Raw genomic sequence first — 24,983 nt, 5'->3', positions numbered from 1 at the left:
TGAAATCAGCAGGTCCGATCCCTTCACTCTCTGCACCAAAGCATGGACACATGCTGAGGAGTCAGAGCAAGCAGGGGTGGAAAGCAGAGGCACCATGTCCTGATTCCAAGGTGACTAAGTAGCATGCTACTTGCTTGATGTCTACAGAGTGATCGCTGCAGTCAGAATGAGCTGCGCTAGCCTGGCACATGTTTGCTGGGTACAGGGGGCGGTACAGTTCACAGATGGCGCGGCAGAGATCACAACAGTGAATGTGGTCTAGGCCAAATGAGTATTTAGTATTTATTAGGATCCCCATCAGCTGCTGACAAGGCAGCAGCTCCTCTTCCTGGGGTTCAAACAGGAAGAAAACAGTAGATTAACAATACATTGTGCATTATACATATGTACTTCACGCCATTAGTACAAATATACAATAATACAACATTACAATGTGTGGGTGTTTGCACATATGCGTGTGTCTCTTCACAGTTCGCATTGCGCTGTGAGGTGTTGTTTTATCTGTTTTTTAAATCTGATTTATTGCACGCTTGAGTTACTTGATGTGGAATAGAGTTCCATGTAGTCATGGCTCTATGTAGTACTGTGCCTTTCCCAGAGTCTGTTCTGGACTTGGGGACTGTGAAGAGACCCCTGGTGGCATATGTATGTGTAACAGTATAGCTTCCGTCCCTCTCCTCGCCCCAACCTGGGATCGAACCAGGGACCCTCTGCACACATCAACAACTGACACCCACGAAGCATCGTTACCCATCACGCCACAAAAGCCGCGGCCCTTGCAGAGCAAGGGGAACAACTACTTTAAGGTCTCCGAGCAAGTGACGTCACCGATTGAAAGGCTATTAGCGCGCACCACCGCTAACTAGCTAGCCATTTCATATCGGTTACATATGGGTGCCTGAGTTGTGTGTTAACTCTTTTAACAGACAGTTCAGTGCTTTCAACACTTTTCACAAAGACAAGTAGTGATGCAGTCAATCTCTCCTCTACTTTAAGCCAGGAGAGATTGACATTCATGTTATTATGATATTAGCCCTCAGTGTAAATTTATGGGCCAGCCGTGCTGCTCTGTTCTGGGCTAACTAATTTGCTGTAAATTTAAGGGCTAGCCGTGCTGCGCTGTTCTGGGCTAACTGTAATTTGCTGTAAATTTAAGGGCTAGCCGTGCTGCGCTGTTCTGGGCTAACTGTAATTTGCTGTAAATTTAAGGGCTAGCCGTGCTGCTCTGTTCTGGGCTAACTGTAATTTGCTGTAAATTTAAGGGCTAGCCGTGCTGCGCTGTTCTGGGCTAACTGTAATTTGCTGTAAATTTAAGGGCCAGCCGTGCTGCTCTGTTCTGGGCTAACTGCCACTTGACACATACGCGGCATAACAGCAGAAGCCTACCAGATGCCTCCGTTTAATACTCCATACAGTCAAAGATTAGAAATGTCCTGAGATTTTTTTATGAGACTAAGCATGTTGTGAGAATGAGATGCTCTAAAATGTTCACCAACAATGCAGTGGTCTGATTCCTTGCAGTATATTAACATCTCCAGAGAGAGACCGGCTTGCTTGATCTAAAATAAAACCAACCAACGTTGTTAACCAGCTAAATCATCTTTGTGAACATTGAATGTTGTAACTTTTCCATGTCCAGGTATTCCATAGACCTGATACGGTTGCCCATGCTCATTCGAACCTATTTCACTGAGATACAGGGCAGGATGCAGCAGAACCAGAGGGATCTGATGCTCTGAGCGAGCGATCAGCCCCCTAATCCTCCCTGGCCCACCACTATCAGGACAATAGTCTGTGTAGGCTGTCTACTGAGCCTGTGGAGGTTGAAGGAACTTGCTCCAGTCTCAAGCCTCGCTCAAAGCTGATCTAGCGTAGCACACACACACGCCCGTCCCCCTAATACCTCTATCTGGTGTAATACCACTTTCTCTCCCCATTCTCCACACAGATCAGGTTTCCTCACACAACTTAGGATTCTTGGAGAGACTGAATTCCACACACCCATTTCACAACAACAACTGTGTCAAATGTGTACAGATATGACTGGGTACAGCACCACTGTTTAGGTCTACACTAAGCTACACACTCCACTCCAGCACACCGGGCTTCCGAGTGGCACACTGGGCTTCCGAGTGGCGCCGTGGTCTAAGGCACTGTATCTCAGTGCTGGAGGTGTCACTACAGTCCCTGGTTCGAATCCAGGCTGTTTCACATCCGGCCATGATTGGGAGTCCCATAGGGCCACGCACAATTGGCCCAGCGTCGTCCTAGTTTGGTCGGGGTAGGCCGTCATTGTAAATACAAATTTGTTCCTAACTGATTTGCCTAGTTTAAATAAAGGTTCAAATCAACAAAAAATAAAACCATTTTACCAGTCATCACACAGAGGTTGGAACAAGCCCATCTAATTCCTGGCTTTTGTGCGTGATTCCTGCCTTTCCCTTGCAGATTTAGGCCAATACCCTCATCGTCAGCAGTCGATTTGACACAGCGGGTAAATATTGAATGACAGGCTAAATGTTGCGAGAATGAGGATGGCAAAGCCGCAGGTCAGGCTGGGGGATAACAACACTATGGTGCTTCCTCTACTCTGTCCGTGACTACTGTGTACTAATCACGACGTTCCCACCAAAGGACCATTTAGGGCCCGTCTGAGACACACCATGTTCCTCAGAGTACTAGTCAATCAGAACACACCACCATGTTCCTCAGAGTACTAGTCAATCAGGACACACCACAGCTGCCAGATGGGTCTCCCTCTGTTAAGTGGAACAACTTCAGAGATATCTCTCACCCCCACAGAGGGGGAGAGGTAGTGGGATTGATGTGGGGGGGGGGGGGGTTATGACACCTCCATTGTACATCTTAAGGCAGCAGATGAATCCTTTTTCCTTTAGTGTGTGGGCCTTATGGAAAATCTAGCTCAAAACTAACATGCAATAAATGGACATTGGGACATTATATTGCATCAACCAAAATGGTGGTATCAATGATAGATGGAATATGAAAATGAAGGTCGATTTCGTTATGTTATTAAAAATATTATGAAGCCGTTATAACGAAAACATTAACTTGAAGAGTTTTCATAATGTGTATGTAATGTTTACATACTTTATGTTGTGTAGAAAATATCCAGATGAAAGAGAATGTTTTGGTGACGATAAGACTGATTTTAGTTGTCTAAACGAGATCATGGCAATTTATAATACCTTGCCTCGTAGCTAGTTACGCCCCAGGGAACCCAGAGAGCGTGTCAAAGACGGGAACGCCCTTCCTACCCTGGGGTATAAAACATGTGAGTTAAGAATTTACGTACCAGACTAAATTGACCGTGCGCTGTAGCCGAGGTCTACCACTAGTGGTGACCCCGAAACGCAACACGAGGAAGAGGACAAAGGAACCTCTTAACAATCAATGCTATGACTGAGTACTGTATCTAAGACGGTGAATTCAAGAAGGACCAACCGGTTATTCTCTTCAAGTCATCGGTTGTCTACACGGCCCTCCTACCCAAGCTGGAAGCGTCGACACAACTGATTAGCCTCCTAAGAAGACCACTCTCACAGAACGAGTGCAAAGAAAGAGACAACTAAGAGAAAGGCCATCGCGTGGACAATCAGAGACTTACACCCGATAAGGAAGGAGACGAGGCCATCGAAAGAACAGGGCGTCGGCCAAACATATCCCACTAAGCGGAAGTCGGCCCACGAAGAGATACACAACGGAGACCTTCAACACGTAAATACATGCATTATAATTCTGACCCATAAGAGCGGCAGTTCAGGGCAAGGTGTTAGGGCTAAACTAAGCATAGTTTACAAATGTATCCAAGTGAGCTTTTCTCGCACTTTCTCTCCCTCTCTTTCTTTAAATTTACATCTTGTGTAACACGTGTCATATTGTGTTGGTCCGCTAGGGACCGTTTGCCATTGTATTAAGTTCTAACCAATAACCTAGACTGCTGTGTCTCTCAGACAAAACATGTATCTAATATAAATCATGTAGCAGATGTAGCATATGGTAGAAAGAGTATGTGGCCTTCTCTGTAGCCTACAGGCTGGAGATACGATGTAATGAGACGGACACTTTTTCCGATCAAATAGCCTAAACTAAATGGCGCTCAATCAACAAACAAAAAAAACATATAACATATCCTAAAAACAGGACAGGTCAAAGTAAAATGAACAATATGGAATGGACAATAACAACTGTTATAGAGTTTCACCCCATCGTCACGATCAGTGGTTTCAAGTTTGTATCCGTCATTTTCTAACAAGCAGATCATAGAAAATAAAAAATACTTCTGCATTTCCCGCTGTGTTAAGACATTGCAAATAGGCTCACAATAACTCCTGATAAAGTTGGTCTCGCCTAAAGTAAAGTAATGTGAATAAATGGTTAATAAGTGATAAGCAGTAATAAGTGGTCACTACCATCATATAATTGTTTTATTCTGTGTTACAGCATTCATTTTATTTTTATAAAAAAAACAAAACATGATTACTTAAAAATATAATCAAACCGAAACAACCGCAAAAATCACTAATCACTCAGCACTATTAATGGTTAACCGTAAAAGAGGATGAATTAGTCACGGTGAGCACCAGGCTTATCAATCTTTATCAGTCTTTTCCATTAGGTGTCAGGCCAGGGACAAGACTTTGTTAACTATCCAGGGCAATCATACAGTGGAATAAGGCTGTAACGTAACAAAATGTGGAAAAAGTCAAGGGGTCTGAATACTTTCCGAATGCACTGTATATACTTCCGGATTAAAAACAGGCTAACACACAACAAGATATTGCAGCAGGCTGCATACAGCAACAGCTGTTGAGAGGAAATGACTGATACTTAGTAAATAAGTCATTTTCTTGTGGACTACTGAATGATCGTTCTGGACGAACTATCTACACAGCCACAGGTGGTGAGAAACTACTGAAACGGTTACTAGATCTCCAAAACATACAATATTGCATGATAAGTAGATTAATATTATCATTACAAAGCAGATAGTCAAATCTATTGAGTAACAGGTTGTGTAGCCTAAATGTGCTTTTAAAAATGTAAACTTTTTGTTGCAACTATACAGTAGCGAGTTCATTCAGCATGGAGGTGGCATCTATAGACGAACAGGTGCTACTAAACAGTCAATGCAAATAATGTATCTCCTTAAACATGCCGGTTTACTTGAAAGGACATGTTGTTGTTTTGGACCATGCAGAGAGTTTGTCTTGCAGCTCTTTGGCTTTGCGGTTTCTCATTACAGAAATAGATACTCAAGTCACAATGTGGACAGCAGTAGGTAGTAGAGAAAATCTGGCATGAGCTCCATGTTTGAAAATCTAATTTGTGAAACAGTTGGCTCTCGTCCTCTCTCTCCTGTGGTCTTTGCTACAAGGCGAAATGCCAGTCAATATGCCTAAATCAAATGCATCAACAACTTGTTTCCCAGCCTCCCTCTGAGACTGTGGATTCTGAACTGACTAAAGTCCAGAAAACATTGACAGCCAGCCTATCATTCCCCTCCCTGTTAAGACATCATTAAAATAACATTTCCTTATCTACAGATAACTCTTCACTCTCTACGTTCCTCAATACCTGAGCTGACCGATTCATTATAATTCGATCCTAGAGCTCCTACTCTGATACATTATGAACAGCCAGAGCTCAACTTCACCATGGTCACATATCAAAAACACAAACTGGACTGGGCCAATTCAGTCCAGGCATTCCCGGCATGGTGTTCAAATTGTTTAAAGCTACTCTCCTTTATAAACAAGCCTTGCTGTTCTCTGCTAAAGGCTCCATATCAACCAGGGAAAGTTTCTGACTCATGACGGCCACAAATAACCCAGAACAAAAGTACCAAGTGAACCCTCCCTTCTAAAGGGAGATCCTGAGACATAGTGCTGTAAAACGCAGGCAAAATGGGGTGAGTAGGGCCCGAGAACAGTGTGTGGTTCCACTAAGTCTTGCTGAGAGTAGGGGATAGGGGTTGACCGGTGAGTAGGGTTCATTCTGTAGAGACACAGACAGACAGGGTTGTAAGGACACAAGGGACAGAGTGAGTAGGGTTCATTCTGAAGGGACACAGACAGACAGGGTTGTAAGTAGGGCCATGGTCATTGTGATGACGACAACCTTGGAAACCCTTGTGAATGGTGCCAATGTTAGCTAGCTCAAGTACTGCCTTTATTTACAGCAGGACAGGTCTTAGGAATGGGTTGCATGTTATGTTGTGAAGCAAATTGAGTCACTTCCTCTTCAAAAACATGAATGAGCTTTGTAACAAATCAGTCATTCAAGTAAGTGGCATTGCCTATATTGCTAAGGCTGAGGCTAACCTATAGATTACTGTGAAAGGTAATACCAAGCTAGTATCATGTAGAATTGTTCACTCTATTCATCGTCTTGTCTTTTCATTGGATACTAATGGGTTCTGCGACACTCCAATACTGCTTCCTGCCATGTAGCCTCATTTCCTGTCTGTATACAAGGCTAGTCCTCCATGATTACAGTCATTGCTCAAACCACATTAACTCTGATAGCAGAGCACACTCTGCAGGTGAATGCAATTACAGCCATCTACCCCAACACACACACACACACCCACCCATCGCTAACACATATGAGAAGGGGGTGATCTCTACATGTCCTTCCTCTCTAGCTGCCCTTTTAGTGGGCAAAGCAGCACAGCAGCGTCCAATAAGGCTGTCTTAGCAGACGCTTCTTTCCTCATCTCACAACGCTTCTTCTACTGCTAAAATTGACATTTTATAGAATATTCCTCCATCTTGGACCTACAGTAATACAGTGCACTGGGAAAGTATTCAGACACCTTGACTTTTTACACTTTTTGTAACATTACAGCCTTATTCCTCATCAATCTACACATAAAACCCCATAATGACAAAGCAAAAACCGTTTTTTAGAAATGTTTGCAAATGTATAAAATTTAAAAATAAAAATGTATTTATGTAAATATTCAGACCCTTTGCTATGATACTCGAAATTGAGCTCAGGTGCATCCTGTTTCCATTGATCATCTTTCCAATGTTTCTTCAACTTGATTGGAGGCCACCTTTGGTCAATTCAATTGATTGGACATGATTTGGAAAGGCAAACACCTGTCTATATAAAAGGTCGTACAGTTGACAGTGCATGTCAGAGCAAAAACCAAACCATGAGGTCAAAGAAATGTCCGTAGAGCTCCGAGACAGGATTGTGTCGAGGCACAGATCTGGGGAAGGGTACAAAAACAGTTCTGCAGCACTGAAGGTCCCCAAGAACACAGCGACCTCCATCATTCTTAAATGGAAGAAGTTTGGAACCACTAAGACTCTTCCTAGAGCTGGCCGCCCGGCCAAACTGAGCAATCAGGGGAGAAGGGTCTTGGTCAGGGAGGTGACCAAGAACCCGATGGTCACTCTGATAGAGCTCTAGAGTTGATCTGTGGGGATGTTTTTCAGCGGGACTGGGAGACTAGTCAGGATCGAGGCAAAGATGAACGGAGCAAAGTACAGAGAGATCCTTGATGAAAACATGCTCCAGAGCACTCAGGACCTCAGACTGGGGCGAAGGTCCACTTTCCAACAGAACGACTTTAAGCACACAGCCAAGGCAACGCACGAGTGTCTTCGGGACAAGTCTCTGAATGTCTTCGTTTTGGTTTTGTCATTATGGAGTATTGTGTGTAGAATGATGAGGAAAATGTATTATTTAATTCATTTTAGAATAAGGCTGTAACGTAACAAAATTTGGAAAAATTCAAGGGTCTGAAAACTTTCCGAACACACCACCCTATAACACGAGAATTTCTCTGTTGGACCACAGAGACATGCATGTCTTCTGTGGTGTGTTTTCTGTTAGGTTAAACTTAAAAATAAAAAATGAGGCCTGTTTGCTCAAAAAGCTTTTCTATTTAGTTTACAGAATTTGTATAAAGTTTGTTTCCAGTTAAAGTCCCTCAGTGTGCAGGTCAACGCTGAAAATAAATGCTCGTTTGGGCTGCTAAATAAACATTCAACAAAAAAATGGCAGTGTTAACCTCTGATTTTGCACCATCTCATATTCATACCAGTGCATTTCTAAGTTCCCAAGCATTCCCCTTCCCAGTGAGAGAAGGCTACATTTCACTACTGCTGCTTCCCTGCAGTTTTATCACTATAAACAGCCTTCAAACTGCAGTTTCCAGTCCAGCGACTACCGCCTGCCTGCGTCTTCCTGAGTGATTGACAGAAACTCATAGAAAAGATGGGGAAGACTTCATGTCATCCAGCCACCCACGACCTGAGAGAAGAGTAAGAGACAGCTACAGTGTTAGAGGATGGAGGATGAGGGTGGGAAAGATCATGATCATTATTGCTTACATTAAGCTGATGATGATCATTATAGCTAAGGATAGAATAATGATTGATCAATGAACGAATCATGTTGAAATCTGGAATACAGGTCTAGTTTCTGAGAAGAGAAACACAGTAGGGACTGTGTGTGTGTGTGGGACAGCTATACTGAGGTGAACTAGTTAACCCTCTCTCTCTCCCTGTGTGTCCTTCAATAATTCAGCGGCTGAGACTACCAGACGGACACTCACCTCTCTGCTCCTCTACTGGTCATTAGAGGTCGACTCCAGAGCAGAGGTGCCATGACTTTAATGATGTAATACAATAGCAGGCTATAAGATATTTATTTTAAAAATATATATTTTACCTTTATTTAATCCATTATTTCCATAATCCATTATTTAATCCAATCCAACTAGGCAAGTCATTCTTATTTTACAATGGCCTACCCCGGCCAAACCCCCCCCCTAGCCCAGACGACGCTGGGCCAAATGGGACTCCCGGTCACAGCCGGTTGTGATACCGCCCCGGATCGAACCAGGGTCTGTAGTGACACCTCTAGTACTGAGATGCAGTGCTTTTAGACCGCTGCACCACTCAGGATGCCAAAGAGAAGAGAATACACTTAATTCAGAGTTAAAGAGGGCTTAGAGCCTTGGCGGTGGGCACACACACACAGAACCGACTGACAGCTCAGCAAATAAAAGGGTCTCCTTTTAAAAGACTGACTGGCTGAGAGCAGTGCAGAAAGAGAGTGAGAAGAGGTGTCTCCTTAACTAATACACCACATCTCTAAATGCATAACGTTCCCGCTTTTCTTGGAATTTCAATTCCAGCCGGGAGAACCGGTGGGTTTTTCCAACACCTGTATAGTAGAAACTAAGGATAATTTCTCTCCTGGGTCGTTCAGCTATAAATCACCATTATCTCTCCCACAGTTTGTGTATTTAAAAAGATCAACTGCCCCCAAAAACCAACTAATACCTTTGCAAACAGCCGAGTAAATTAAGGTTGGGATTACAATTATGTCAACAAATCATGCCCCCTTTTGCCAAGCTACACATGGAAATCACCCTTCCACCCACTTCACTGAATTGGATTCTGTTGTTTCATCGACGCCAACGCGTTCAAAGGATCACTGCCGTTTGAGGCTGAAAAGCCCTATACGGATTGACCATGCAAATGCATCCTTCTAGCAGGATGCACATGCCCTGTCGAAGGACCCTATGATGCAGGAATAGATGGTTAGAGTTCGTTGATCCCCAGTGGCAGTGTTGCCAACTTAGCGACTTTGTATATTAGACCCCTTCAGTGACTTTTAATATTAAAAGATTATTGTGACCAATTCAGCTACTTTTTAGGCTGCCTTTGGGGAGTTTTGACACCAGGGCCAGAGTTGTTTCATAACAGTTGGGGCTCAGTCCTGAAGACAGGGGCTGAGGGATTTGTGGGTCCCGATCCCGCAGCTGAGTCAATTTTAGGAGACGGTCCTGGCGCTTGCTGGACTTTCTTGGGCGCCCTGAAGCCTTCTTCACAACAATTGAACCGCTCTCCTTGAAGTTCTTGATGATCCGAGAAATGGTTGATTTAGGTGCAACCTTACTGGCAGCAATATCCTTACCTGTGAAGTCCTTTTTGTGCAAAGCAATGATGACGGCATGCGTTTCCTTGCAGGTAACCATGGTTGACAGAGGAAGAACAATGATTTCAAGCACCACCCTCCTTTTGAAGCTTCCAGTCTGTTATTCGAACTCAATCATCATGACAGAGTGATCTCCAGCCTTGTCCTCGTCAACTCACACCTGTGTTAACGAGAGAATCACTGACATGATGTCAGCTGGTCCTGTTGTGGCAGGGCTGAAATGCAGTGGAAATGTTTTTTGGGGATTCAGTTCATTTTCATGGCAAAGAGGGACTTTGCAATTAATTGCAATTCATCTGATCACTCTTCATAACATTCTGGAGTATATACAAATTGCCATCATACAAACTGAGGCAGCAGACTTTGTGAAAATTAATATTTGTCATTCTCAACTTTTGGCCACAACTGTATATTGTTAATGAAACGATGTAGGCCTTATTTTTTTTGTTTAAAAAGATCATGTCAAATGTGGGCCTCCCGAGTGGTGCAGCAGTCTAAGGCTGCGTCACTACAGATCCTGGTTCGTTCCCAGGCTGTGTCGCATGAGGCGGCGCACAATTGTCCAAGCGTCGTCCGGGTTAGGGGAGGGTTTGGCCAGCCGGGTTGTCCTTGTCCCATCGTGCCCTAGCAACTCCTGTGGCAGGCCGGGTGCAGTGCACGCTGACACAAAATCCGGGGAAGGGCCAGCTGAGTATAAGACTATCATCTGCATATAAAATGGATGAGAGCTTCCTACTGCCTGAGCTACAGTATGTTGTTGATGTGAATTGACAAGAGTGTGGGGCCTAGGATCGAGCCTTGGGCTACTCCCTTGGTGACAGGCAGTGGCTGAGACAGCAGATGTTCTGAATTTATACACTGCACTCATTGAAAGCGGTAGTTAGCAAAGCAGGCCAAAGACACCAATACTCCTTACTCGGCCCACAAGAACAGAATGGTCTACCGTATCAAAAGCTTTGGCCAAGTAAATAAAAATAACAGCACAACATTACTTAGAATCAAGGGCAATGGTGACATCATTGAGGACCTTTAAGGTTGCAGTGACACATCCATAACCTGAGTGGAAACCATATTGCATACCAGAGAAAATACTATCAAGAAAGCCAGTCAGTTGATTATTGACAAGTTTTTGATTAAACAACACTTGATTAAACAGGGCAAAATCGAAATTGGCCTATAACAATTAGGATCCGCTTAGGTAGATCCCATTCTTAATATTTTCAAACAAAACACCTCCCAGAACCCAATGCGTGCCGGCCTGCCAGCAGAGGAACAATTTGGGGCTTGTCAAACGAAAGTACAGCATGAGGATAATTGTTACTCCACCCCTCAAACAGGGAGTGTTGAGGCACCTCGATGTTCCAGCCAAGGCATGGTATTGAGGAGCTCGATTCTAAGATGGTTCAGTGGGTGAAATGGGTCTCCATGCAAGGGCAAGTTCTTAAATGGAGCAGCCCTGCTGACACAGAGATAGTACAAAATGGTAAAGGCTTTCTTTGGACAAAATAAGATATGTCTTTCTCAGACTGACCTTCAGCAGATGTGATGAGGAATGTAGGTAAAACATGACTATCCTAACAGCAGTAGTGAACCCCTGACTGGAAGGCTAACCCACAATCATCCTGAGCCTGGACAAAGCAGGCTAAACACAGGTAGTCAAGCCTCTTGGCTCCAGTTCCAACTCACTTCACAGCTCCATATTCTGGTAATACCCTGGAGTAACCCTGCTTTAATGGTGACAAACACTTTGAATGAAGAGAGAATCTGCTGATACTGCACTTTATGAAGCCTAAAAGAAGGAACTGAGCTCTTTTTTCTAAGGGAAGAAAGGAGACCTGATGACACACACACACACTGTTTATTGTACGATCGTTGTGGGGACCAAATAATTGATTCCCATTCAAAATACTATTTTCCCTATTTCCACTTAATCCTAACCCTTAACCTTAAATCTAAACCAAACCCCTATTTTTAACCACCAAGCCTAAAATAGCCTTTTTACTTGAGGTATGGCGATATGTCCCCACTTGTCCGAATTTCCTTGTTTTACTATCCTTGTGAGGACTTCTGTTCCCCACAAGGATAGTAAAACCACACACACACACACACACACACACACACACACACACACACACACACACACACACACACACACACACACAGAGAGTTAGAAGAAGAAGGTCTCCTAAGGCATGAATAATTCCTGCAGGCTGCTCCAGTATCAGTACGTATTCAGACTACAGGATACAGGACAGGTAGGCAGAGTAGTAAGAACACAATGCTGAGCAAGCAGACAAGACCTGCAAGGGGAATAATGATGGCAGCCTGACTACTGGAGCCAGTCCGCACTTAAATACAGAAAACAGTCACTTAGACCAGAGCAGGACAGACGTGATCCTGGATCCTCATGTACAGTTGAAGTCGGAAGTTTACATACACCTTAACCAAATACATTTAAATTCAGTTTTTCACAATTTCTGACATTTAATCCTAGTAAAAATTCCCTGTCTAAGGTCAGTTAGGATCATCACTTTATTTTAAGAATGGGAAATGTCAGAAAAATAGTACAGCGAATGATTTATTTCAGCTTTTATTTCTTTCATCACATTCCCAGTGGGTCAGAAGACACTCAATTAATATTTGGTAGCATTACCTGTAAAATTGTTTAACTTGGGTAAAATGTCTCAGGTAGCCTTCCACAAGCTTCCCACAATAAGTTGGGTGAATTTTGGCCCATTCCTCCTGACAGAGCTGGTGTAACTGAGTCAGGTTTGTAGGCCTCCTAGCCCGCACACACTTTTTCAGTTCTGCCCACACATTTTCTATAGGATTGAGGTCAGGGCTTTGTGATGGCCACTCCAATACCTTAACTTTGTTGTCCTTACGCCCTTTTGCTACAACTTTGGAAGTATGCTTGGGGTCATTGTCCATTTGGAAGACCCATTTGCGACCAAGCTTTAACTTCCTGAATGATATCTGGAGATGTTGCTTCAATATATCCACATAATTTTCCATCCTCATGATGCCATCTATTTTGTGAAGTATACCAGTACCTCCTGCAGCAAAGCACCCCCACAACATGATGCTGCCACCCCTGTTCTTCACGGTTGGGATGGTGTTCTACGGCTTGCAAGGCCCCACCTTTTTCCTCCAAACATAACGATGGCCATTATGGCCAAACAGTTCTACTTTTGTTTCATCAGATCAGAGGACATTTCCCCAAAAAGTACGATCTTTGTCCCCATGTGCAGTTTCAAACCGTAGTCTGGCTTTTTTATGACAGTTTAGGAGCAGTGGCTTTTTCCTTGCTGAGCGGCCTTTCAGGTTATGTCGATATAGGACTTGTTTTACTGTGGATAGACACTTTTGTACCCGTTTCCTCCAGCATCTTCACAAGGTACTTTGCTGTTGTTCGGGGATTGATTTGCACTTTCCGCACCAAAATACGTTCATCTCTAGAAGACAGAACGCGTCTCCTTCCTGAGCGGTGTGACGGCTGCATGGTTCCACAGTGTTTATACTTGAGTGCTATTGTTTGTACAGATGAACGTGGTACCTTCAGGCGTTTGGAAATTGCTCCCAAGAATGAACCAGACTTGTGGAGGTCTACAATTTTTTTGCTGAGGTCTTGGCTGATTTCTTTTGATTTTCCCAAGCGAAGAGGCACTGAGTTTTAAGGTAGGCCTTGAAATACATCCACAGGTACACCTTCAATTGACTCAAATGATGTCAATTAGCCTATCAGAAACTTCTAAATTCATGACACCATTTTCTGGAATTTTCCAAGCAGTTTAAAGGCACAGTCAACATCTGACCCACTTTTACCTACCTCTGAAGACTAAAGGGATTATAAACAGCTTCCAAAACTGCCACCGTATCATAACTATCACAGTAACTAGCTACCTGCACACTTTTGTTATAGATTTGTTATTTTATGTGGGTCTCCATACACACAGGTTGGATATTAATGAGATGGAGGGTGGCTGGTCTTACCTGGAGAGACAGCAAGCTGAAAGTGGTGTAGCTTGTTCTCATCAGGGAAGCTGGCTTTACACGTACCTGGGATAGGGAGGAGGAATTGGGAGAAGAGAGAGCAATAAGGGCATTTATGAACTGGGTGTTTTGAGCCCTGAATGCTGATTGGCTGAAAGCAGTGGTATTTCAGACCATATATCATGGGTATGTCAAAACTTCTATTTGTACTGCTCCAATTACCTTGGTAACCAGTTTCTAATAGCAATAAAGCACCTCAGGGTTTGTGGTATATGGCCAACGTACCACGACTAATGGCTGTATCGAGAACAGCCCTTTGCCGTGGTATATTGACTATATACCACAAACCTCTAAGGTGCCTTATTGCCTTAATATCTTAGTTGTTACCAGCCAATGATTACAGTTGCATTTATCTTCGCTGGGAAATGTAGATGGATTCACATAGGGGGGTGCAACTCAATGGGGTACTATATTTGGCTGTGGAAGTAAGCAGTAACATCATCTGCCAGTGGCTCTGAATCGCCCCCTAGTGTTCAGAGTGGAGCACTACACTACAGCTGAGCCAGCCACTGCTGTCTGCACCTGTCAGCACATCTCTCCCTCTAACACACAGTGAGACTAATGAGCCATCAGAACATTAAAAACACAAATCAGCTATTGTATAATGGTACACTGCATGGTGTTAAAGGGTGTATACTTACTAGGGAGGTTGGCTTCAAGTTCTGCAACTTCTGCAATGAGAGAGAAGGAGGGGGGAGACAAACTAAAAACGCATCCTGCTTGTGTCGGTAGCTAGGAAAGAGCAGTCAGTGGTGTGCACCAAATCCTAAAGGAACAACACATCCTCTCCCACACTCCCTTCCCGGTCTCTCCTGTCTCCCTCAGACCTTTGTTGTTTGGATGCTACAAACTAACTAGAGGAGATGCCCAAAATAACCCTGCAAAACAGTTACCTCAACATTCATAGGCTGAATGTGTCATTAAAACAAATGTTATGAAACTGTAGCTACACAGTGTAATTATGCATCTCATAAATCAGGGTGCCAATAACTCAAACAAAAAAAGACAATATGACGGATAGACCAGACTTGCAGACGATTCAGCAAATAATTTGTACCTGGTAACCAAGTCAGGTTGTCTACAGACAGAATCAAGTGGAGCAGACCTAACTCAGCAGGAGGAAGGGTTTGCATTGCAAGCACACACACACACACACACTCTCTCTTCACAGTCCCCAAGTGCAGAACAGACTATGGGAGGCGCACAGTACTATATAGAGCCATGAATACATGGAACTCTATTTCACATCAGGTAACTGGAACATTTGATTAAAAAACAGATAAAAATGCACCTTATGGAACAGCGGGGACTGCGAAGCAACACAAACAGACACATGCATACACACATGATAACATACGCACTATACACACATGTACTCGTGTTGTAGATATGTGGTAGGAAAGACCTGAGAGCACACACTTTATATGTTGTGAAATCTGTTGTGAATGTATTGTAATGTATAACTGCTTTAATTTTGCTGGACCCCAGGAAGAGTAGCTGCCTTGGCAGCAGCTAATGGGGCTCCATAATAAAAACACACACACACAGGAGCTTGAGAATGCTAGATTTTTACCCCCTTCCAGACAGTCCAGTGTATGACTGTATAGTAACAGTAACACTATGGAGTCCTGTCGGGAGAGAAGGGGTAACACTTTGTGTTCCTCTTTCCTTACAATCCCTGCCGGTGCTCTGGCTACAGTAAATGAGGCTTTGATACAGTACTGTGCAAGCAATATTAAAACAATAAATCATGAGAAAATTGAGATTGGAAAGTGCAAACTTTACATGGATTATACAATGACTAGTCTGGTGTAGTTTAAGCTCCACACTGTGCAGCATGTTCCCTCGCTCAGATCTCAGAGAATAGGGAGCATGTGACTGTGTACTTTGCGGGGAAACTGCCTTCAGTAGATGTTGGGGTGGATGATTAAAGTTGTAATATGCAGAAATCATTCCACCATTTCCTGGCTGCTAAAATTGTAATAGTTTGCCTAATTTCAGTATGACATAAAACAAGCAAGTATAGTGTAGAGAAACATTGTACCCTCTAAACCGCTTTAAAATATATTTTCCATAACCAACAGTATTGTATTTTCAGCAGTTTCATGCTGATGTACAAAACCAAAAGTAAAATGACTCAAAAATTAAACATAGAAATAGTGCACATAGCACACTTCTTAGAATTGCTTTCATTGAGAAAGAAATATGAATTCAATATGAAGATCTGTCAATGTGAATTTTGTCAGGTCGCTCACCCAAAAAGTTACATATTTCAGCTTTAAAAGAGGATGATTGTTCTACCACATTATGGAACAGTGGTAGGACAATAAACAGTGAATATGGCAGTAATAGAGACGGACAAGGACAGGTGGTGGAAGAGAGGAAAGATACATCTGAATCCGTAAAGGAGTCTAGAGCCGATGATGAAGCTACCTCAGAACAACGTTCCGGTCTTGCTAACGTTCAAGCCCACCTCCTCAATCACTTCACTGGACAGATGAGCGCCAAAAGAGATGTTTGACTCTAGCTAGCTATTAAAGAAACACGAAAGAGAAAGTGGGCAGAATATGACCTCTCCTAGCGTTCCTCTGGAGGACTGACTCTGCAGGCTAAGAGACGTAACATAACAGCAAACTCAAATGACAGAAAGAACTTAAGAACATTATTTGACCTGAACTACCCAGGAAATGAAAACAAATAAAAAATGCCATTGATCTAAAATAAAAAACAATACTTGGAGGAAACATGGGGCAGAGACTGTGGAGAGAACATCCAATGTGATTGTGAACAGAAAGACATCCATCTAATTTGCATAAGATAGGCTTTAGACTGAATCTGAATGGATATAAAAACAGGAACTACAGAACTTAAGAGAAAATGGAAGCATGTAAAGAACAGGAGAGGACAGCGGTCTAGGGAGGAAGATTAATGGGATGGAAAGACTATAAAGAGTGAGCAACAGGACAATAGTGATCAAATGTAAAGAAAGACAGTATGGAAAGAGTATGAAAAAAAGACAGACACGGAAAGATGGAACCTTTGAAATTCATGAGAAGAGAAATACTGCTTAAGGCCCTGGAAGCCCTCATTCAGGGGAAAGAAGATTGAGATCAGGGGATAAAGCGAGGCAGGAAGAGAGACAAAAAGAGAGAGATATCTGAGCTGGAACGCAGAAGAGGACGAGGGGGACAAAACCCACCCCGACAGACAGTTCCATGGGCCGCTGCATGAATACTAAAACCAAAGGCAGATTAGACAACCCAGACAGACAGTGAAGCCAGACTGCCTATATTCCCTATATCCCCAATATCGCCCAGCCTGGACTGTCTACAGAACAGTCCTCCAGCTTTAGTTGAGGTGCGTACTACTGTAGCTCCTTTCATATGTCTCGTGTGTTATTTTATGACTGGTTATGACACCTACAAGTGTCAAAAACCACCACGCAAGGCAAAGCATTCCATTACACAATAGCCTATATGTCAACACTATTTGTATATATTTATTGACCATGTTAAATTATCCTTGTAATTGCACACACATTGATATCAGACACGCACCCGCCCCAATGCTCTGTTACTGATGACTGGGATGATTGCAGGAGCAGGGCAAGACACCCTAATTTGACTGATGTAAGGGCATGTCTGAAGTGAAACAGTATGGTCATAATGCTTCATGACAGAGTCATAAAGTGTATTTTCTATAAGTTATTTAAAATATGAAGAGAAAAAACATTACTAAAGAATTCATTACAACAACTAAAGGATTTAACAAAAAAAGCTTTCAAACTAAAAGGAAATTTCTTGGCAGAGAAAACGAATTTGAATAAATGTGGGTTTTGACTCTTATTTTTTGTATTTTTATTCTTATTAGGATCCCCATTTGCTGTTGCAAAAGCAGGAGCTACTCTTGCTGGGATCCACACAAAACATGACAATGCAGAACATTAATAGACAATAACAGCTGGATTAATAGACAATAACAGCTCAAGGACAGAACTACATACATTTTAAAACGGTATACATAGCCTACATATCAAGACATACACCCAAAATCTACAGTACCAGTCAAAAGTTTGGACACACCTACTCATTCAAGGGTTTTTCTTTATTTTTACTATTTTCTACATTGTAGAATAATAGTGAAGACATCAAAACTATGAATAAAACACATATGGGATGAGTTGGAGCAAAGAGTGAAGGAAAAGCATCCAACAAGTGCTCAGCATATTGGAACTCCTTCAAGACTGTTGGAAAAGCATTCCAGGTGAAGCTGGTTGAGAGAATGCCAAGAGTGTGCAAAGCTGTCATCAAAGCAAAGGTGGCTACTTTGAAGAATCTCAAATATGAAATATATTTAGTTTTTTCCCCCACACTTTTTGGTTACTACATGATTTCATGTGTTATTTCATAGTTTTGATGTTTCACAATGTAAAAAATAGTAAAAATACAGAAAAAACCCTGGAATGAGTAGAGGTGTTCCAAACTTTTACTGGTACTGTAGTGTCAAATATGGGAGAGGCGTTGTGCTATGTAGATGTCATAACCAGTCATAAAATATTGCAATATATGTCCTCACAAGTGTGGTAAAAACTTAGATTGGTCGAAATTTTAATTATATATATATTTTTCCCCCCCACATATTTTATTTTATTTTTATTTCACCTTATATTTAACCAGGTAGGCTAGTTGAGAACAAGTTCTCATTTGCAACTGCGACCTGGCCAAGATAAAGCATAGCAGTGTGAACAGACAACACAGAGTTACACATGGAGTAAACAATAAACAAGTCAATAACATGGTAGAAAAAAGAGAATCTTATATACAATGTGTGCAAAAGGCATGAGGTAGGCAATAAATCGAATAATTACAATTTAGCAGATTAACACTGGAGTGATAAATCATCAGATGATCATGTGCAAGAAGAGATACTGGTGTGCAAAAGAGCAGAAAAGTAAATAAATAAAAGCAGGTATGGGGGGTGAGGCAGGTAAATTGGGTGGGTAGTTTACAGAATGGACTATGTACAGCTGCAGCGATCGGTTAGCTGCTCGGGATAGCAGATTTTTAAAGTTGTTGAGGGAGATAAAAGTCTCCAACTTCAGAGATTTTTGCAATTCGTTCCAGTCGCAGGCAGCAGAGAACTGGAAGGAAAGGCGTCCAAATGAGGTTTTAGCTTTAGGGATGATCAGTGAGATACACCTGCTGGAGCGTGTGCTGCGGGTGGGTGTAGCCATCGTGACCAGTGAACTGAGATAAGGCGGCACTTTACCTAGCATAGCCTTGTAGATATACACGTCCTATGTGTTTTAATCAAATCAACTATAAGCACTTAGCTTGTCTGACACTTTAAGCGAACTGTTTGATGAAATAATTAAGACACAATGACTAGAGCCGTTAATTGATGAGGGTTAATTGATTTGATTGTCCCGGGCCTGGCTCAGACTTGCTACGCTGCTTTAAAAAAAAAAGACAGCTAGTGACTGTGACTAGCACCCGTTGTCTCTCTATCCTTCCTGCTGCAGCGACCACCACAGAACATCAACAGTGTTTATTGCGATGTCTGCGTTGCTGAAGCTGTAACATAATTACAGTCATTTGACTGAAAAGTTGTTACCGAAATCCCTCATTTGTTTAGGAAAAACATTCCCTATTCCCTCAACCCTTGCTATCTTTACGTGACACATGTATGCACGCATGCACGTGACAAAGGGCCTGACCTATGGCATATCATAATCACATCAATAAATTGGTAATAAACTCTGAACCCCCCCCCCGTGCACAAAGCGAGGTCCATACAGAAATAGTTTGTCAAGATCGGTGTGGAAGAACTTGAACCCATCGAACACCTTTGGGATGAATTGGAGCGCCGACTGCGAGCCGGGCCTAACCGGCCAAAATCAGTGCCCGACCTCACTAATACTCTTGTGGCTGAATGGAAGCAAATCCCTGCATCAATGTTCCAAGATCTAGTGGAAAGCCTTACCGGAAGAGTGGAGGCTGTTATAGCAGCAAAGGAGGGACCAACTCCGTATTAATGCCCATGATTTTGGAATGAGATGTTCGACGAGTTAGTCCACTTACTTTGTCATGTAGTGTATGTAGTGTATGTATGTATGTATGTATATGATTTCTAAAGCCAGGCACATTTGACAGTTAGGCTATTGATTATAAACCTAATTAAGTTGATGTTTCCTCTCTCCTTACCATGCCTCCACCACATTGTTCAACACCAATATGTTGGTTAACTTTGCTATTATGCATATAGCCACATGGTCTAAGCAAAGGTGCCAATTCAACAGCGGACAGCGCCTGCTATCCAACGCGGGAGAAAGCACATTTGTTATAAAATAATATTATTTTTATTGGTGTTGTTCTTACATAATATAACCATATACAATTTCAGTAGCAAATGTCTTAGACTGATGGACTGTGCCATCGCCACGGCCTCCACAGTGGATCAGTCCACTCAGACAGGCGCGAATCAGACAGGTGTCTTGGCAGTGACGAAACCATGATTATTATCATTTCTTTATTTTGCTACCACTCGACTAAAGAAATCTTGGTCGACTAACAGCCTAGCGACCAAACAATTGACCAGTCAACTAAACGGGGTCAGCCCTATAATATATATAGACGTGACAGTGTTATGACAGGTTATGACATGTTATGTCAGCTGTTGTGACATGGTTATGACTGTCATAACACTGGGTGTCAAGTGTTACCAACTTTTCTAACTAAAATAAAGAGATATTGGACAACCTTTTACTGTATAATATTCTGTAGACTACACATTTTGCCATGACTTATGCCAAGTTTATTCTCCCCGACTGTCTAGTTTTTATTTGGGTGATTCTTAGTTCTCAAAGATTATCTTATTTTTTTTTTTAAATTGCTCCATTATTTTTTTCTACATTCTTCATATCGGGTTTTAGTTGTTCAAGTTTATATTGAAAACATTTTACCATACCCAAAAAAATATCTCTATATATTTTTGTGCATGGCAGTGACGATTTAGCAGCAGCGACCCAACTCTGCTAAATGAATATAGAGGAAATACTAGCCTAACAAAGAAGCACAGCAAGGTCCATCCGTATGCTAGCGTGAAAAGAGTTACTGGAGGAGATCCATATATACATGTAGAGGACGTCGTGTGTATTGTACCTTTGATGAGCAGTCGGTCCCTGATAGAGACCCTGTGAGAGGAGTCGGAGGGGCCCCCAGGGGGCCGGCCAGTCTTCACCCCCTCGTCCCTCTTCAGCTTACTGGCCAACGTCAGCATGGCTGCCCCGCGCTCTCTCCTGAAAACACACAATGACATGACAGAGCAGTTGATCAGTGACAGTGACACATGTAGTGATATTACAATACAACATGACCAATTAATAATAGCAGTGGGCTATATACACACACATGAAAAAAAATTAAGGAAATAACTAAGCACTCAAATCCCTGAATACACTCGTTTGCAGTTCACAAGTTCATTAGACAAAGTAAAGTCCTGCCAGAGCACGTACAGGAATACTGCCACTCAACAACCACTTTGGCTGCCGAATTGTGACTGAATGTGTTAGTGACAAGTACCCCATTAGATACCCTTTTGTCCCCTGCTGGCTCAGTGGAATTAGGACACCAGTCGCCCAGCACCTCCGGGACCCGCCTCATTATCCCAAAAATCACTGCAGCATCGAAGTTGCTGATAACAACAATGGCTCCTCAACCACATGACCTGGTGACTCCTTCATGCAACTGGAACCGTCGCTGTCAATGGGAATTACATACGATGTGAAACATGTTTGATAGACTGGCACAGTGGCACAACTAATGGAATGAATCCAAAATCACTTATCTTGACAGTTGTCAGAAAGAATGTTTAGACGGTCATGCTTGACTACAAAATCAGACTTATAATTAGTTAACTCTATTTAGGTTTTAGTCAGTTTTATAGTGTTTAGTCATTTAAGTCAGACTTAATTAAAGCATTACTTTAAAACAAAGCCCATGTCTGACAGATCCTCTGTTTTAATGGGCTGAACTTCTCTGTTCTCCTCAATCACTTGCCTAGGCTACATTCTAGTCTACCACCACAGGGGAGAGACCAACCAACCAATTCTAGCTAGCCTATTCCCCCTGGCATTCCCTTTAGGTGTGCAGTTGGATAGGCTAGGTATAAGCAATGTTCCAGTGGCTTGGGCAGGGCCCAGGCTGGGGGATAGGCATAGAGGCCAGGTGGTGTGGTTTTCAGAAAAGTCCCAACAGTAACCATTTTACAAGTCAGCCCTAATGGACCCAGAATAGAGCTTGTCCTCGCCTAATACAAGTTTGTCCCACACAGACAAATACCATGACATGAATGCTTAAAACTGTAAGAGGGAGAGGTATTCACTTCCCAGCTGTTCACACCTTTGATCAGGATGAGTGAACTAATTACAGGCAGGCTAATTACCGAGAAATAATAAAGTAGCTGACGGTGATTAGGTGTTAATTCCAATTAGGCTGACAATGATTAGGTGTTCTAATTCCAATTAGGCTGACAATGATTAGGTGTTCTAATTCCAATTAGGCTGACAATGATTAGGTGTTCTAATTCCAATTAGGCTGACATTGAGAGAGAGAGAGAGAGATCATGCACGGCGCTGTAGACAGTCTTTAGACAGTTTTTCCTTTAATCAGCTTGTTTACTAAGTGTTCCCAGTGGTCAGCTTAGTCTGAACATGAGCAGATGGTTGGCATCATGCAGGCTTCAACTCCAGTTCTTCAGTCAACACAACGCAATCTAGGGCCAGCTTGGCAGCAAAGGACAAACTGCCAGGAGAGGAGCAAAAGCACAACAATACACAGTAGTTCAGTCAGACTAGCCTTCTGTATGAGTCATTCACCCGCTGTGAGACTGGCTGTGCGATGTGGTCATTCCGATGAGGTTATTCTCTCAGTTCAGCTGTGAGCTGCAAGTGACCGTCATAGCTGGCTAGTGGCTAGGCCAAGGGTACTCAACTGCTACCCTGCGAGGTCCAGAGCCTACTGGTTCTGTTCTACCTAATAATTAATTGCACACACCTGGTTTCCCAGGTCTAAAGCAGTCCTTGATTAGTGGGGAACAATGAAGAAATGCAGAGGGAATTTCTGGCTTCGAAGTCCAGACTTGAGTTTGAGGGGGTTAGGCTGTCATAGCTGGCTAGTGGCTAGGCTTGTCATAGCTGGCTAGAACAGCTACCTACCCAGCCAGAATAATTCAAATAGTTTAGCTTGGCTTGAAGAATCACTGACTGAGTAGCCTACTCAGTTTCATACAAAGGAATGGAATGTGTCTGCGACTCTGCATGCATTTATGCTGCAATAATAACAGTGAGGACTGCAGTCAAGCCGGCTCTTGAAGTTCACAAGTAGGCCAAATTGATACCAGACTATGATAATGTTGTATTGATCCATCAAATCCTCTTCCTTGTTCTGAAAGTAATAGGAACAACCCCCAGGCATGGGATGGCTGCACCTAAACCAGAATATCAACCCCAAAATCTTGCCGCCCTAGGCTGCCTGTGTGGGAAAATGTGGAGTGAGGGCTTGTGTTCAGAGAAGTGTGCGTGAGAGAGGGTTGCCTGGGTATCAGATATCAATGTTTCCATGAAATGTGTGCCCAGTCTGACCCCCACCTGTTTCAGTTGACACTGCTTCCCTGCCTGCCTACCAGCCAGCAATACAGGGCATGCTCAGCCTGCACAGAACCGGCATGCATTCAGGCCTTACTTAGAAGAAGCTGACTGCCCTAGCCATGTTTACAGACTGACAGTGTAAATAATTCAACAGCTTGGATTGGAATTTTATAGAATTGGATTGGAATTTTATAGAATTCTATGTCGGGCAGAAATTATCTTTTGAATCATGAAAATTTCCTTTCACGACCTCTACAACCCAGAATGTTGAATAAAATATTGTGAGACAATATGTCCACATGAAAGTATAATTACATAAACTTTTCAAAGGACTGGCAGTGCTCTCATCTGAAGCATGCGCAGAACCATGTAAACACTTGGACGAGCTCAGCAAGTTGCACGCGTCTCGTGCATGGATTTTGAACTGGTGTGTATGCTTCAGGTGATAGATGTCTGGATGCACTGCCAGCGCTTTGAAAAGCTGATAGAATTATAATACTTTCCTATATCGTCTCACACTCCTACCGCCAAATGGACCAACCACACGGACAACCGGTAAAGTAGGTTAAAATGTATTCTAGTCAACATTCTGGCTTGTACAGGTCGTGAGAGGAAACGTTCCTGATTCAACCGCTAATTTCTGCTAGACATAGAATTCCAAGGAATTCAACGTCGGATTTCCAGGCAAAGGGTAGAGCTGCATTGCACCAATGCAGGAAGTCCGACAAACCGATTTGTTTTCCCATAATAAGCACTGCCAGGATTATGCTGCTTAAGACATCTTTGTCATTTCCCACGTCAATTACTACAAAAAAAAAAAAGTGAATTTCAGGTAGGACGTAGCTAGGGTGTGGCCGGCACGAAGGGGAGACTTAAATCTGGTTAGCTAGTTCATTTCTAGAAAATACTGATAGCTAAGAGTAACTAGTTAGGTTGCTAACCTCATATCTTTATCCCATGTGACATCAGTGTGGGAACATTTACCTAGTTAGCTACACAACATTGTTTTTGTATAGCTAGCTAGTAAACTACAAAAACAATGACATAGCAAGCTAACTAACATTTTAAGCTAAATAGTTAACTAGCTAAGTACCAAGACATGAATAATTAGTTAACTAATCAGTACAGCAATCTAGTTAACCAGCTGTTAAGCGTGATATATTCTATCAAATAACAAGTTAGCTAGATAGCTACAGCTCAACCATATATAGCAGGCTAGTTATGCCACAATCACAGAACAATGAGATATTTGGTTATGGTGTTAGCTAGTTACCGTTACCTAGCTAGGTAAGAAGAAAGT

General features: G+C 42.6%; 1 protein-coding gene across 3 annotated transcripts in view; it reads right to left on the bottom strand.

Moving 5' to 3' along the window:
- The window catches only part of LOC111959719 (NEDD8-conjugating enzyme UBE2F-like), a 97,758-nt gene that overhangs the window by 72,255 nt on the left and 520 nt on the right, over positions 1-24,983 (bottom strand). Inside the window, exons 1-4 of one of the 3 annotated variants that reach the window (XM_023981498.2) lie at positions 21,630-21,812; positions 21,198-21,334; positions 14,679-14,708; positions 13,978-14,043 (exon numbers count right to left, since the gene is read on the bottom strand). In XM_023981498.2, coding sequence (XP_023837266.1) covers positions 13,978-14,043; positions 14,679-14,708; positions 21,198-21,315 — 214 coding nt within the window. In that variant the 5' untranslated portion in view covers positions 21,316-21,334; positions 21,630-21,812. Of the gene's footprint in view, positions 1-13,977; positions 14,044-14,678; positions 14,709-21,197; positions 21,335-21,629; positions 21,813-24,983 lie in introns of those variants that run through there. The other 2 variants (XM_023981497.2, XM_023981499.2) reach the window with 2 other exon arrangements.

Source organism: Salvelinus sp. IW2-2015, linkage group LG36 (assembly GCF_002910315.2).
Source record: "Salvelinus sp. IW2-2015 linkage group LG36, ASM291031v2, whole genome shotgun sequence".
Classification (NCBI taxonomy): Eukaryota; Metazoa; Chordata; class Actinopteri; order Salmoniformes; family Salmonidae; genus Salvelinus; species Salvelinus sp. IW2-2015.
This window is presented reverse-complemented; position numbering and strand designations above follow the sequence as displayed.